Source organism: Ammospiza caudacuta, chromosome 5, assembly GCF_027887145.1.
Source record: "Ammospiza caudacuta isolate bAmmCau1 chromosome 5, bAmmCau1.pri, whole genome shotgun sequence".
NCBI lineage: Eukaryota > Metazoa > Chordata > Aves > Passeriformes > Passerellidae > Ammospiza > Ammospiza caudacuta.
Window position 1 is genome coordinate 3862633 of NC_080597.1, and position 17085 is coordinate 3879717.

At 39.2% G+C, this 17085-nt stretch overlaps 1 protein-coding gene across 3 annotated transcripts in view; it reads left to right on the top strand.

Moving 5' to 3' along the window:
* The window catches only part of EPS8 (epidermal growth factor receptor pathway substrate 8), a 124879-nt gene that overhangs the window by 82505 nt on the left and 25289 nt on the right, over window positions 1–17085 (top strand). For all 3 annotated transcript variants that reach the window (XM_058806093.1, XM_058806095.1, XM_058806094.1), the window contains exons 5-12: window positions 4369–4436; window positions 6430–6591; window positions 6792–6941; window positions 9180–9262; window positions 11445–11581; window positions 13308–13381; window positions 14479–14605; window positions 14954–15042. In XM_058806093.1, coding sequence (XP_058662076.1) covers window positions 4369–4436; window positions 6430–6591; window positions 6792–6941; window positions 9180–9262; window positions 11445–11581; window positions 13308–13381; window positions 14479–14605; window positions 14954–15042 — 890 coding nt within the window. The remainder of the gene's footprint in view (window positions 1–4368; window positions 4437–6429; window positions 6592–6791; window positions 6942–9179; window positions 9263–11444; window positions 11582–13307; window positions 13382–14478; window positions 14606–14953; window positions 15043–17085) is intronic.

A 17085-nucleotide genomic window follows, 5' to 3' on the forward strand; every position in this document is an offset into this window, starting at 1 on the left:
TCTTTTTCTTTTTTTTTATTTTACCAAAGGAAAAATCCTTTATCTAAATGGTGTGCAGCATATCAGCAGAGTTTGAGCTAACCTGTTATTAGGGCTGCACTGTACTTTTAGTGGTGGGTGTAAGAGCTGCAATGAGTAGAGTATACAGGGAAAAACTCAATAATTTTGATAAGGTTTTTTATGTTTTGATAGTTTTATTCTTCATTTGATAGTTTTATGCCTCATATCTGTAAGTCTCTATTGTAGTATTTCACTTCAGCTTCAATAGCCTCTTCATGCATGAAGGGACCTGTGAGAGGCTGAGATTGATTGGGAGGATGAGAAGAGTGAAACAAAGCACAAAAACCATTATTTTGTTTTCAGTGTCAGGGGCTGACCCCAGCCAGCATCTGAGGACATCCCCATTTGCTTGCTCATTCCGCCTGTCTCCTCTCTGCAGCAGAACAGGGGGGAGAATCGAAAGAGAAAAAGCAAGAAAAAATCCTGATGGGTCAAGATAAAGATGGCTTAAGGGGTGAAGGAAAGAACAGGGAGGAAAAGGGACTAAATAGCACAAAGGGATTTACTCACAGCCTTCCACAAGGACAGCAATGGCCAAATTATCTGAGCAAGGAGTCTTTGGAAAGACTATCCGCCTGTTTTATTGCTGAGTAAGGATATTAGCTGTCCCAGCTGTGTCAGCCTCTTGTGCACTCCCAGCCCTCTCACTGGGGCAGCAGAATAAGAAATTTAGAGAAGACTTTGACACCATTCAGCCCCAGCTAAAATATCCCCATGTTATCAGATCCAAAATCATCTCCATCCTAGCCAGACCCTCTGCATTCAGCACATCAGCAAATTCTGTTGCTCCTTTTCAATAGCAGAGCTTGTGTTACCTGCAGTTGCAGTTAGTGTGATAAGTTGATATTTCTGTAAAAGCAGTCAGATTAATATTGATGGGTAATAATCTGTCACTTTGATACGTGAAAGAGTTGAGAGATGGAAGCTGCATTTCCTGAAGAATGGCAATGGACACTTCTGTAGGAAAAGAAAGTGTTTTATACAGACGAAAGAAGCTGTGAGAGTCACCAGCTGAGATCTCTCTGATTGGGAAATGGAAACACAGAGGTGCTGCAGGAAGGAGCAGCAGTCCCTTGTGTCCTCTGGAGAGGACAGAGAACAGATGTGCAGGCTTTCATCAGCTTTTCCAGGAGCTCAGGGCAGTGGAGCACTTCAGCACGAGGGGCTGCAAAAGGGTTTGTGTCCTTTCTAATGGCAAGGGGAGAACTTTTGGAGGGTTGTAGGTGGAATCTGGGACAGGAGCCAGGCACTAGGAGAAAGCAGAGCTTGAAGATTCGTTTTGAGGTGCTGGCAAAAGCCATGGGACAAGGACATTTTAGCTGCCAGTCTTTTTATTGCCTTTCCTTTTTTTCTTTTTTTTCTCTCTCTTTCTTTGTGTAATGTTCATATTATCATGAGGGGACTGTTCTTCCTCCAGTGTGATTCATGCCAGACAGACAAAAAAAACCAAGTCTCAGGGAGCTGTAAGGGAAAGGAGACCCACTTATGAACCATTGGATTGTAAAAGCTTTGGAAAACAAAGGCTGAAGACAAATCTTTCCAACAATGAAAGAATTTTGCCTGATGCCAGGATTTGTGTTAGAAGATGTATTTTGATGGGTGAATAATTTCAGGGTGCAGCGGTAGAATCCACCTCCAGATCGTCTATAACAGTGTTTCAGTCCCAGCTGAAATGTTGTGCTCTGCTCTAAGTGATAACTTGGGTCTCCAGCAGGTTCTAATTCTCATTCCACCTGCTTTAAAGAAATAAGTTTGTAAATATGAATTGTTCTCAGTGTGGAATCTCAGTTCTTGTGTCCCTACTTTTATTTATTACCACAAACACGGATTGACTTTTGTTAAATGTAAATTTTATTAAAGTTGATGTTAATTACAACGTAATAGTAACAAGAACTTTAATAAAATTCACATTTAATCTCTCCATGACAGTGTGTGTTCAACATTTTTCCATCCTGTCCTACTGGGAGTGTTGAGCTGCTCTGTGGAAGAGGATCTGTTAATCCATGCTGCAAATGGTTTTGAAATTCCTGTTTTAACACAGAAGCAGAATAAGGAGCCTCTTCCTAATTTACTCTCTGCTTTTTGATTCCTTTGGAGCCTTTTATATGTGTATATATATATATATATATATATATATATATATATATCAGACTTTCTTTTTTATTTAAAGCAGCTCCAACTATTACTGTTTGCAGCATTTACAAATTTTACAGTGGATGTAAACTTTCTGATGCTTGTTTAATTCAATAGCACAAAACTTACATTTTTGTATGACAACACTCAAAACTGAGTATTGGTGCATTGTTATTGAAACTAGTAATTTTTTTTTTTGTTTGTTTTGTTTTGTTTAAAGCATATATTCTTTCTTACTGGACAGTATTTAAGTATCACTTACAGTCCACAGCAGAAGGCTGCTAACTGATCCCCTTAGAGATGCAAATAATTCTATGGGATTAAACTAGATACTGCTTTTTAATCCCCTTGTTTTATTAGGAACAGATGGACTTTACTTCTTCAGATCATCATCCAAACAAAAAAAGAAAGGTAGCAAATCAGACAGCCCTGCTTTACTGGCTGTGCTGTTGAGGTGTGCATGTTTGTGTGCTGTGGTTAAAGAGACAGTCAGTGAAAAACTCATTTCAGCAACATGCTGCAAAAGCAGAAATAGTAGATACAGATGGAATGATCAAGGCTGAAATCCCAAGGCTGTATCCTACATGCCTTGGGATTTCAGAATAATGCATAATGAAAGCAAGATACCTATTTTGAAATATTCACACGCCTGGCTAAAAATTCTGATCATTTGTGTTGTCCTTGCATTTGGCTGCTTGCTCTGCACCCTTCCCCTGCTGAAGCAAAGTAAGCAGCTGCTGTGCAGGATTAGGATGGCTCTGCTGCCTCAGTGGCATTTGTCACTGTGGGAGCGGGGCTTCAGGCCAGTGCTGCATCTCAGAAATTTGGTTTTTTTGTGAAAATCAGTGAGAAGGGAAGAGAGAATGGTGTGTTTATAAAATGTGACAAATGCTTCCTTCCATGAGTGACGTCTGAAGGTGAGGGCACTGCTGTCTTTGCACCTGGAATTCCTGCATGGAGGAGCCCTGGCCACAGAAGGGACATTTGTAGGGGGACTTTTATGGACTCCTCCTGCAGATCTCTGTATGTCACAGATCATATGGTTCATAGTATTTAGATTTTTTTTTTTTTTTTGCAAAAAAGTAACTTAACCTTTCTGTCAACAAAATCACTTTTATTTCGTTTCCAACTACTCCAAATGTGCTGAAATCGGTGTATTTCATATGTATGTTTTGTATATTCATCATATGAAAAGAAATCAAACCACCTATTTTACTTGATGATCAGAAATTGAGATTTTTAATGAAATACAGAAAAAAATTTACCAATTTCCATAGTTTCCCAAACCTCTCTTGGCCATGCCGCCTACTGACTTTTTCACAACAAAGCTCCTGGTCTTCCAGATCAGGCACTTGAGTGGTTGTAGTGAAAAAACCCCAAAACTTCCAAATGTTGCATTCGATTTTTTTCCACTAGAGTTGAAAAGTGTTCTTTAGTATTCATGTAAATTCATTATTTTGTGGTGTGGGTGTGTGTTTTGTCTTCATCTTACTTTCCCCCTTCCTTCCTCTCCTGGTTTAATGTAAATCTACTGTACAGAGTAAAAGGCACAAAATGTTTCTGGTTTTGCAGCATTGTGTTTTGTTAGCTGAAAAATATTTCTGTTTTGAGATATTTTGGTGTGTTTATGTATATTTCCATGCCTATTTCTACATTAGCAATTCAATGAATTGAATACCTCATGAAGAAATAAAGGATGAGTCAGGTCTTTTTTTGTGTGTGTGCCTTTGTCCTCTTGCAGATTTAGCATGAGAATTATTTGTATATATCAGAAAGTGCTTTTGCTTTCAAGGATGCTCATACAGATACAGTGAGCCCAGTGCTAGCTATCATACTGCTGCTACAGTGGCAAGGCAAAGATTTCGATAATCAGCCTTCCCAAGGCAGGGTTTGCAGTCAGAGCACTGCTCCCCTCCAGTGTCCTGCCCCATTGGATGAGATAAATGGCTTTTTTGGGCACCCACCAGCTCCCTGTTAACATTGCTGACGTAAAAATGGTCCTTGCGCTGGGCCATGTGGGGGTGGAGGAATTTTCTGCTGAAATACAGAAATTAACCACAGCTTATCTCCTCTTCTCATGTGTACAACTTGTCCAAAGTGTCTCTGAGAAGCAGTCAAGACACCAGGATAAGGCACTGAGTGAATAATTATTCTTTCTTTTCCTCCCATCTGCAGAACAAAGGAAGAATTATGCACGAGACAGTGTCAGCAGCATATCTGAAACATCACAGTACCACGTGGAGGTGAGATGAGAGGGATACACCAATTACAGCTCTCAGTTACATGTGGTTATTTTTGCCTACATGTTTTTTTGTTTTTTTTTTTTTTTGAGGATATATAAGCTTCAAGGCACATGCATCTTCCAAAATATCCCTCCAGCCTGGGGTCACTTCAGAGCAGATTACACTGAAATGTCTCAAATTCAGAGCAGATTATATTGAAATGTCTCAAATTCTCTAGCTTTGCCCCAGTGAGCTGAAATCTGGATGTGGAAGGATGTGTGCAAAGTGGTGTGTGGTTTGGCAAGCAGACAGGACTCCTCAACAGAGCAACAATTCCACACCTTGTGCTGCCCTGCCTCTGAACCTGGCTCCTTGCAAAGATGAGGCAGGGCTGAACAAGGCTGTGCTGCTGGCAAGGGACACTTTGGTATTTAAAGCTAATACTCTGATCACATCTAATCAGCAGAGGTATTAGAATATTCATAAAGTGCTGAGCATTAACCCCTCAGTGTCCCAGTGGGTGGAGTGTGTGGTGGTTAAATACAGAATTAAATACTGTGCCTGCACTGAGTCTTCCCCAGTGTGAAGAGCAAAGTGTGTGCCTTGCTGCCTTAAGCTGCTTTGCAGAATTACTGCGTGCTGCTCTCATATTTAAAATATTCAGCAGGCTAAGCCTGTGTGCCTGTGTGTAGCCTGTTAAGCACTTGTGGATGCAGTGCCTCCTTTTGGAGCCTTACTTTGGCTTAAAATGCCATCTTTCTCCTGCTGCCATTAGACCACTGTCATGGCTTAAGTCAAGTCTTGCAAACACCACAGATCCTCAGCTCCTTTTTGCTGGGTTTTAAATAATCAATTGTGAGATCATATGCAGAAGACTCCTTATTTCAAATGCTTCAGTCCTACAATCTGTTTGCAAATGAATACCTGATTTGGTCTTAATTGCCTGTCTATTTTGTGTGCTTTCTTCATAACTGTTTTGGTCCTGTACTGGCATAACAATTACTACTTGCATTTAGAATCTAAGCATTCCTGGGTAAGCAGCCAGTGCAGTGTTTGTTTCATTTTACTTCTTTTAAATACTTTGATTAAATGCAGCTTACACCTACTTTCTTCTCTGTAATTACCATGTGCTGTTATCCTGTAATAGAAGAAAGCACAGTTAATCCTTTTGTATTATTTTTGTTTTTTAAAGTTATTTAGAAGACAGATATGCAGGCATACATTAAATGTGGTTCAGCTTGAATGAGTGTTACCAGATCTTCAATTAGAATGTGAAGGTGGATTTATGCCTGAACAAAATGAAATAATTTTGTGGGTTTTCTTGCACAATTGGCATGCTGAAGGAGAAATTGCCACAGCCATAATGACAGGGAAGCTAGCTGAGGTGAAGTTTGTGAGGCACTATTTAGTTTCCAGGCCATTAATTGAGTCTGGAGAATACTCCAAGCTGATGGTGAGCAAAAATTGTTACGGTTTTCTTCTGTGCTGCACATAAAAGTGACCAGCCCATCCATAAGGTATCCCAGTCAGATGCAAGCCCATCCTGGTTGCCACCAGCAGGCTGCTGGCAGCTCTGGAGGAGATGAGGACACTCCAGGTCAGGGTGAGGATGGAGCTACACTGGCAGGGAGACTCTGGGAAGCCTCTGCTGGCACTCCCTGAATTCAGCTTGCCAGGAGAGAGACAGATTTTCACTCCTGAAAAAGCTAATTAAAACTCGTGGTTTAATTCTAGCTTTGATACCTGGAGGATGTCAGAATGAGCCTTCAAATCTGACTGCTTTGAGTAGTGAGGAAATGATAGTGGGTGTCAAAAAGCAAGCCACAAAAATAAGTTGACTTAAAATGACATTTTGGACTAAACATCCTTCCTCATGTGTCCTGCCATATACAAAGGCACTTTTACTCATGAATAATTTGCACTGCTACACCCTGACAATTTAAATACTGGCACTCCTGAACAATAGGGAAAATTGCAATCACAATTTCTTTTAAATGCACATTTTACTCACCAGCACTTGACCACCTTTGTTCTGGACCGCAAAGAGGCGATGATCACAGTGGATGATGGAATAAGGAAGCTGAAATTGTTGGATGCCAAAGGCAAAGTGTGGACTCAAGACATGATTCTTCAAGTGGATGACAAAGCTGTCAGCTTGGTGGACTTGGAATCAAAGGTAGGATCTGTGAGTGACAGTCTCATTTTCAGAGAGAGAGGAGAAGGGAGCGAGCAGAAAAACGATGTATGTGAGACTGAGGATTTTAATTAGCTTATTATCACTTTCCCTTTTTTGCTCATGCAGCTTTTCTGAGATCAGGACACTGTATAGTAAAGTGGCATTTTGTGTTTTTTTCTTTTTTTCCCCTCTTCTGATAGAATGAACTGGAGAATTTTCCTTTAAGCACAATTCAGCATTGCCAAGCTGTGATGAATGCGTGCAACTACAACTCAATTCTTGCATTAATATGTAAAGAACCAACCCAAAACAAGCCTGATTTGCATCTTTTCCAGTGTGATGAAATTAAGGTAAGATAATAGTGAAGATCTGCTATGACTTTTTTGAATAGGGGAGATTGTATGAATTGACCAGCACAGTGGATAAAGATGAGTTAATTCTTAGAAAATAATTCTTTATCAGCACTACTTACAGTATGTTAGTAAATGTAGTGTAATATGTATTGCAAAGGAGTAATCTAATATTTAAGCTGACTCCTCAGTGCATGTTCAAATATATCTTTACTGTAAATATTGGTTCTTGGACTCTGTACTGCTAATTTGGCTTTGCAAACGTATAAAGCTCTGGAAAATATCTATGGTTTGCCTTTACACTTCTGACAAAAGTGGTGTAAAATAATTTGAGTTATCTCAAATTTATTTTACAATCTGCAAAAAGCTCATCTGAGCCCTGAGTCTTACCTGCTCTTTCTGTTCTTTTTGAGCAATTAAACATTCTCTACATTCTCACATCTCTGCATCTCTGCTCTGCTGGAGAGATCTTGAAAGGGAAAATATTCCTTGCAGGAGGGGCAAAACAAGGAAAGATATTGCTTGTCTCTGATGAAAATATTGCCTTCAAGTGTAAATTATTTATTTTAATGTATTCTGAAATACTTCTTTGTTTCTGAGGTTATAAATTTTAATTCTGTTAGTTACTCTCTGTAATTCCAGTTGATCATTTCATGGGGATTTCTTAATTCCTTTGTAGTAGTTTGTATTATTGTCTTGAAACAACAGATTTTTAATCACACTGTGGAACAGTTTTGGAATTAGCATGGTGAGAGTGGTGTGAGGATGATTAGTCATTGTGTGATTTGTTGCACAGAATTTGCTGGTTTAAAGGAAAGTGGGATCCTGTCAGAAATTCAGGGATTGTTGTGTTAAATAGTGCAGGGATCCCTTTTGGACCCAGCTTCTCAATGTGTACAGTTGGTCTCTCTTCATTTTTGAACTTGTTCCTCTATGTAGATATAAAAATATAGAGGACAGACTCTATAAAATAAACTCTGTAAAAATACAGAATACAGACATGATTTGGAAGTCCAGTATCTCCCTTTGTTCTGAAGTATTGTTTGATTCTGTGGCCATACCCTGGGGTTTTTTTCTTACCCATGAAAGTTTTCTGGTTTTGAAAGTTTAGGTCTTTCTCTGTTGGCTTTTCCCTGCTTTTGTTTGAAGTTACAAACAGCCTCAGGAGCCTCTGCAATAAAAAATAGTTAAAATCAATACTATTTGGGGCATTCTGACATTTTATAAACAAGAAACAAAATTAAATAATAAATAAATACCAAGAGTGTTGGATTAATGGACTTCTTTTGGGTTTAAGTTACTCTGGTCCCCTAAAGTTTTTGTTTTCTATTAATTCTTTTAAGCTTGAAATATCCTAACTATTCTGTAGTGCCGTCCATTATAGCCTGAAAAGTCCTGTAATCCCCTGGAATCCTAAATTCAGCAATGTCTTCTGGTCCTAGCAGAAGTCACATTATTCCTCCCAAAAAGGTACACACTTCTGCATGGTGAGGGTGCTGGGAAAGACATGGTCCTTGCAGAGTGAGCCAGACACTGACAGATTTGGGCTTTGACAGCCTTTGCAGGAAATTAATTTGTCAGCTGAAGACATGTAACAGAGCATTCTAAATCCTGTGAGAAGCCATGACCTATTTAATGCAAGATCTATTAAAATAATACTTTAGACGTGCATCAAAATTTCACTTGTGGGGCCACTGGTGGAGGCAGGCTGCACTTGTGGAGTGGGAGGAAGGTACAGATCAGGGAATCTTCTGAGAAATTCATCTTCTGTCACATCAAAGAGAAATTGGAGGCTGTCATTATTTCTGAAAGGAAATTGAACCATGACAAGTTACTTTCTTAATGCTGCCATCTATAGTAGTTTTGCTGCTTCTATATTTAGTAGATTTTCTTTTTATAGTCTGAGACAAACAAAATACTTGAGACAACCAAAAATTACATATTTTTGAGGGAAAAAGCTTATGCAATAGTGGTTGACTTGAGATAATTACAGCTGTTAGACAAATTTGGTGTCTAGATTAGGTTCTTGTGTGATGATAATGCTTGAGGCTGGAGTAGTGACAAAAATACCAACTCTCAGATTTTATTCTCTTCTTTTTCATGGTTTATGCGTAAAATAATTTGTCCCAGTGCTTTTAAATAAACGGGATTTGATCAGGTATTCTCTGTCTAAAGGTGAGATATTTATTTCAAAGAGTAGCTGATTCCTGATGTTTCCTGCTCCTGATGTCTCCTTAGGCTACCCTTATTCATGAAGATATTGAAAGTGCAATCAGTGACAGCAAAAGTGGGAAGCAAAAGAAGAGGCTTGAGACACTGAGGTAAAAATCCAACTCCTTGGCAGTATATAGGATTATCATTGTGACAGCTGTCAGAAGCTCTTCAGGTCTGCCTGCTGTCTTTTGGGGTGTTGTGGGGGGCTTCAGCTTTTTTCCTTCTAGCTAATAATATACTTTTAAAGCCATGTGTATTAAAGCCATATCTTGCTTTAATAATTTTCTCATGTTCTGTTCAATTTATAATGTCAGTCTTACTTTTCCCAATTCCACCTTAGTGATGGGAACAGCTGAGAGCAATTCCACTTGCCAGAGAATGGCTTTGCATGTCTCAGCTCTGCATGTGGGTCAACTAGTTCAGAATTTAAATTAAAAACCAGAAATTCCCCATATCTCCAAGTAAATAATATTATGCTAAAAGGTTTTGGGATCTGAAGATGTTAAATAAAACAGCAACCGAAGATTGAATAATCTTCCTGCCTGCCTGTTTAATGATGCTGAAGACTTCTTGTTTCCCTGGTAGCAAAATCTTCTCTGCCAGTTGGAAAATGTGAGGGAAAGAATCTGTTTGGTTCAGAGAGGATTAATACAGGAATGAGAGGTAGCAAACAGAGGCATAAAAGCAAAGGCACAAATATATCAGAAACTGAATGGTGATGGTAGTAGCTTGTTAGAAATTCAGTGTGTAGCTGATGCTGATAGTATCTCTCAGTAATAATTGTGCTCAGATAGAGAAGTCTCTGCTGGACAAAAATTAGAATGAATGTATAATAGTTCTGGATACCTGTTAAATTCTGATGTGCAACTTACAAATATTTCCTATAGCAAGGGGCACTCCTAGGAAAACAAAAGAGACCCTGAATTGTGTCTAACTCTGTTTGCAGGTTTAAAATTAAATAAATAGACTTTACTATTTTTGGCACTATTGCAAACCAGGTAGAAGCACTGAGAGGCAATCCAGAGGGACTCAAACGCATTGGACGTGCTGGGAAACTAATGAGATTTAATTGGGAAAAGAATGTAGGTCAGTACATCTGTTGGGACAAATAATCTGAGATATCAATCTCTGAGGGCTGTGAGGCCCAGAGGTCAAACGTGGGTGGCAGCTGAGTGCTGGCTCCTCCTTGTTGGCTCATGTGCCTGCAGGGTTTGGGTCACAGGGAGGGAGGGACCCTCCTGCCTCACTGAGCCTCTGAGGCATCACAGAGGTGCTGCAAGGTTGTTGATGAATGAAAGGGGACTGGAGGAAGGAAAGGCAAAAGAAATTTATGTATTTATTTATTCAAATTTAAACTTTAAAAATTATTATTTATTATTATTTATTATGATCATTTATTATCATCATTATTATTGTTATTATATTACTATTATTATTACTACTAGTACTAGTACTGCTACTACTACTACTATTAGCTGTTCAAAGACCAAACAGCATTTGATGTTTTGTGGTCTTGTTGTTGAATGCTGTGAACGAGCTGGGTTTATAAAAGGTGAATTTAAGGTGAAGAACTAGTTTTTAAATAGAGCTCTGGGAAAGGAATGGAGGATATACATGACAGGAGCTACTGTGAGTTTTTTTGTCTGCTGGTATCAACAGACTGCAGAATGAATACAAAGTCCTCTTTTCTTACAGCATTTAAAACTACACTAAGAACTGGAAAATTGCAGGTAGTGCAATCCATGATATTGATATGTTTGTATTGAGAGAGGATGAACAGGCCCCTGTTAGAAAACAAATCAGCCAGTGAACTTGGTTTTGTTGGCAGGGTATTGAGCAAAAGGTGGTTGACAATTGGCCAGACTTAGGGGACCAGATACTTGATTTGTGATGGCTGAAAGGCAGCTCCAAACCTTCCAATTTCCTCTCATACAAAAGACAAGTCCCACCCTTACAACTGCAGTGGTAAAAATGCCACCCAATAATGCCAAGGCCCTGAATTTATCTGTGAGAGCTGGCTGGTCTCCTCGTGTTCTTTGGCACTGCTTGGGGACTTCCCAGGTGACAAAGATTTGCTCACTCCCTGGTGAAGTGGTTTTGTGCTGTGTTTAACATATTTGCACATCACGGTCTGGAGTTTAACACATTTACACCTCTGGCTGCTTACTTGGCAAGCCCATCGCGTGGTGCGCAGTCCTTGTGAGGCCTCCTCATTTCCTCTGACCTAGCACTGGAGCACAGAACTTTTACCCTTCCAGTGTCACTCGTGGGCTCTCTCCTGTCCCCTAGGATGATCTCCAAAGCTGACAGTGCCATCCCCCCGCCGCCCCGGGCCCCTGCCCCCGTGCCCCCCGGGACCATCACGCAGGTGGACGTGCGGAGCCGCGTGGCAGCGTGGTCGGCGTGGGCCTCGGAGCAGGGGGACTGTGAGTATTCCTGGGGCTGTGCCGCGCACAAAGGGGCCTGCAGTGGGTGTTTATGGTGCTTGCTAGCAACAGAAGGAGTTTGGAAAGGCCACGCTCACGATGGCAGAAGTGGTTGGGCAAGGTCAGCCCTCTGCCCTCGCTGCGAGCAGATTTTCCCAGCGGAGTTTGAGATGCCCCAAGCCACTGCTGCCTGATCTGGGGACAAAGATCTGTCATGATCTGATCTGTCATTTCCTTGCATTTACCCATTTTCTGGATCCCTGTTCAGAGCTGTTTTTGCTTGTGCTGAGTGAGGGTTCCAGATTTTGACCTGGGCTTCTTAGTGAATGTGGTAACAGTAAGGCAGTAATCTAATGATGCTATCCTCAGTAGTAGGGCCAGGTATTTTGGACAATTAAAAATTATAATAATGGAGAAAAGGACTTGAGATCATAATTATTTATTTATATTGCATTTATCTTTATAATGGCTCCTTTGGCTAATTAGTTTGTTCTGGTTTTTGGTTTTTGGTTTTTTTTTTAAAGCCTTAACTAGGAAATGCTGTAATTTTAACATTCCTTAATGGGTTGGGATATTTCTGTTTGATGGTTGTTTGTGTTTTTTTTTTACATCCCTAAGGGATGTAAAATACTCTAAAAGACCTAGAGTATTTTGTTCTATGTCCCTAAGGGATATAAAAACATTTCTATCAAATTTCTTTAAAATAAAAGTTCTTTAGAAAGAATAAAGTTCCTTCTATAAAACAGATCAAAAAGCTTAAGATGAAGCCTTTTTTAGTTTGTTTGCTTGGGTTCTTTTAACAATAGATATTAAGACTGTACCATTAAAAGACCTTGGATTCCTTATAATTTTTGTTTTATTAAATTATATCACTTAACAAAGTACACAACTATGCAAAGAAAACAACTACAAATGTGCAGGGAAATCTGAAATGTTAAGAATTATTTAATCTATGTACCTACATACATCTGTTTTGAGTAAAGGTTGTCTTGTTCTTCTGCTTGAGGTCTCACATCAGAAAAGTTTTATTAGTTTGGTGTCTTGTTGGAGCAGTTGTGGATCTGAGTCCCTGCACTTCCTTTTGTTCCGTTCAGGTGGATCTTTTCTAAAATGTATTTACTGAAATCCTGCCTGCTCACAAATGCAGTGCAGTACTTGGTGTGAGTTAAAAATGCAAAACTTATAATTCCTTAAATAATTCACCCCTGTTATTTTCAAAAAGAGTCACTGACTCTGGGCACTGTTATTTGGAAATACCACTTCTATCACACCACTCTTTTTTTTTTTCTGGCATCCCTTTTTGCTAATAACTTTTTACATTAGAATTGTTTTCAAAGCCACTGCACTCTTTCTTGCTTGCTTCTACTGGAGCAGCATTCAGCATATTTTGCAAAACGGGATGATTCCTAATGGTATTGTATTTATAATCTGCCACTTTGAATTAATTTTTTTTAAATTTAAAATATTCCTGCAGTTAACTTCATTTATGCAGTTAAGTAGACTGAAAGCAGATACAGAGCTTTTTTTGTGAGCCTGGACATGATCAGGCATTAGGGTACAAAATTTTCAGCTTGTGTGAAGTCCTTGCAAAGGCAATGGCAGAGTCTTGTCCCTCTTTTTTTTAAAGTAGTGTAATTCAAAGCCTAAACTATATAGAAATTGTTATATACTAATATAACTAACCCCACATTTATGCATGTCTTATTCTGTTCTCCCCTCTTTGCAGATGAAAAGCACAGACAATACCACGAGCAGGAAGAAACAGCAGAGATGATAGCAGCCAGGATTGACAGAGATGTTGTAAGTGAGGAGCTACAAATGGTGCTGCTTCATGCCTGTGAGATTTTGCAGCTCTGCTTTGTGGGGAAACTTTTCTCCACATGGGAAATTCAGTTACGGAGAAAAGCTTTCCAAGCAGCTTCTGCTTGTTGGGGTAGATCTAAAATGAACAGGTGGCAGTTTCTTTCCTTAAGATTCTTTTTTAAAAGGAAAGAAAAATAAACTGAATGTTGATTACAATTTTTCTGCTGTGAAGAGATGGAAGTATAAATGATAATTTTTTAAGTAGACTGACTTCAGCAAACTATGTAAGGATAAAAAATTCCATCAATTTAGCAGGACTTGGATATGTGTAACACCTGGAAAATGAACATGGGTCATTTCTGAAGACAGGTGGACACTTTTTATTTACAACTTAAAGCATTCATGCATATAAGCAACAATATTGGGCATGTTCTATGGTATATGCTGGATCAAATATTGCCCCATCTGTCATTTGTAACTTTCTACTTCTCCACTCTGCTGTTGTCCTCAGCAACACCAGAGGGTCCTGAGAAAAGCTTGTTGGGACCTGATGGATTGGTGTCTTTGTGTTTTCCCCTGGGCTTCATTCATTCTTCTCCAGTTACTCTTTGAAATCAATTCTTCAAAGAGCACTTCTCCGCAAACAGCTTAATTTATAGAGAGCTTCACCAAATAGTTTAATACTCAGTACAAAAGGAGATTATGAAGTTATAGAGATTATGAAGTTATACTCTTTATGAAAATGCTGCCCATTCAAATAATTTCAATTTTTTTTCATGTGGTCTCAGCAAAAATGTAATGTGGAAGTAAATTGTGTAATTGCAGTCTGAGCTGAACTATCTTGTTACACATAATTAAAAAACTTCCAGCGGGCCTACTAATTTAAAAAAAAATTAAAATTTAAAGTACTTTACAGGTATTTAAGAACTGTATTTAAAAATTTAAAAGCACAAAGAATCTAAATATGGAATGTTCCAGCATGGATTTTGTTCTAAGGAAGCTGTTGGTGTCTGGGAGTCTGGACATTTCAATTCCTGGAGTATTTCTGCTATAGATTATGTAAATTTTAATTTTACTTTTCTTTTCTCCCACAGCAAATTCTGAACCATATTTTGGATGACATAGAGTATTTTGTTACCAAACTGCAAAAAGCTGCTGAAGCATTTGCTGAACTTTCAAAGAGGAAGAAAACTAAAAAAAGTAAAAAGAAAGGACCTGGAGGTAAGAGTTTGTACTGCGCACAGTTCTGTTTCTCTCAGGATCATTGAAGGAGCTAGGAAATGTCTTTTTCTGTGGTTTTTCTTAATCAGTTTGGCAATTTTCTCTCAATTTGAGCACAAAAGTTCCTGTGCAGGAGAAGCTTAGAGGGAAATCTATGAAAATTAATTGCTTGAAATCATTGGGGAATGGCTAATTAGAGATGTGACCACAGAAATGCTCCTGCCTTGGTTCTATATTTACAAAATTCTCTAAGATGGCAAATTTATTATTTTGTTGTTTGCTATATCTGGAATGTTTATGGAAGCTATAGACATATGAATGGGCGTATAAAAATCTTTTTTTCATCAGAGGGTGTTCTTACTCTCCGTGCAAAGCCACCACCTCCAGATGAATTTGTTGACTGCTTCCAAAAGTTCAAGCATGGCTTCAATCTCCTGGTAAGTGATATCAGCCAGTCTGGGATGTGAGGTTAGACCAGGGCTGGCCACCTGTGGGCTAGCTTGGCCTCTGAGCTTTGGGATGCTGCTGCTCAGCTTATCTACACATTGAATTGATGAGCATTTTTGGTGTTCGGCATCATGGTGTTTCTCCCTTTCCTGGTTCTTTAAAGCCTTTGACTTGGGAAATTTGATTTTGAGTCACGCAGGGATTCCTGGGGAGGTCTGTGGGGCCTCACAGCTCTCTTGTGTGTCTGCCAGCATCACCAGCTGTGGCCTTAATTTGATTTTACTCAGCCATGCCCATCAGACTAGCTGTGCTGGTTGCCATCATTACCCTGGACCTTGTGGCCTCAGAATGTTCCATCCAACAAATTTGTCTCTTTAGAGGTTCTCAATAAGCAGAGATGATAATTCAAGAGCCTTCTGCTGGCATCTCCTCTTCTGCATGTGGGAGTTTCCTCAGCACATGGGACACCCTCACAGCATTTGCTGTCAGACACAGCCTGTCCCTTCCCATTGCTGTGCCAGGGGGGAAAGCTGCTCTTGAATTCACTGACTCAAATCAGCTCCTTTCTTCCTCCTGGGGAATGAATTCTGATTGCAGGGCTGTAGGAAATATTTGGACATGTTAAAAATATCCTTAAAAAAATAAAAGCTACATCAAGTGTTGTGGTTCTGACCTTAAGGAATTGCTGGTTTGGGGGAGGATGAGTATCCTGGAACATGCTCATCCTTCTCAGTAAAAGATATAATGTCCAGGGTTTTTTTCCATTCTTTTTGCTACATTCTGCATTTAAGTTTATTTTTTTTACTCAAGAAAAATCTGTGCATCTTTGAATCTTTCTCTTCTATGCAGAAGAAGTCACAGCTCTTGTTTTGGTGCTCAGCAACCTGGGACTTGGTTCTGGTGTTGCTTTTGAGCAGTTGTGCTGTGACAATGCTTTAACAACGCTTTAACAATTCTTTACTTCAGCGTCTGCATTTGCAGGAGCAACAAAAGCCTGAAATTTGTGCTTTATGTCCGGCAAGGAGAACTGTATAAAATGAAGAATCTGGTTTAAAAAGAAAAGGAGTAGCTAGAAGAATAAAATCTTCAAGTAGAATGGAAATTATTTTAAAACCTCATGCTGGAAGCTTCTGGAAATGCCTGCCATCTGTCAAAGATCTCTAGATAGAGAGGGACTGGGTTGTTATGGCTGAGGAATAATGTTTAGGAAGTTATTAGAAGCAAAAACACATCCTCCTCCTTTCTTCATTTGGAGGGACAGTTGGATGTAAAAGCAGAATAAGGGCAGCCAAAAGCAGTTTGAGAACAGATGGCAAGATGCAATAGAAACTACTACAGCTCTTTAAAGCACATTTGGTCTTCTTATTTCTGGAGCCCACAAAGCCAATGGGTGATTAGTAGATAAAAGAAATTCTACGAGAAGTTTTATCAGTGAATTTTTATGGTATGGGGGTTTTAGAATATTTTTTTAATGATGGTGTTTGGTCAAAGGTTGGATTTGATGATCTCAGAGGTTTTTCATAGAAAGATTTTATTATAACAATAAAGTGGTAGATGAAATTCACTATTAATAGATGTAATAGTCATGGACTGGCAAGGAAAAAAATCTCATATATAAAATAAATCAGAGCAAAATGTTGATTTAACAGAGATTCCTGAGAGACAGACATCTGTGTTCAGTGTGTTCAGCCAAGCAAATGATAAAAGGCATCAGGGAAAAATAGACAACAGAACATTAACAATATGCCATTATGTTACCTGGCCTGATATATTTGGCAGTATAGCATAATTGAAGAAGGTCCAGGGTGGACAAGAATGCTTGAAGGAATTACTTCAGCTTGGAAAAGACCAGATTCAGGAATAATGTAATGAGTCTGTAAATGGTTATGAACATTGCTAGAAAAAGTGAATGGAGAAGGACAATTTAGTTGTACTTTTTGCACAATAGGTGCTAAAATATGCATGGACTCAAGAGCAATGGGATGGATGAGCACTTACACTTGTTGGAGGCCAAGCACTGGGCTTAGGAGTAC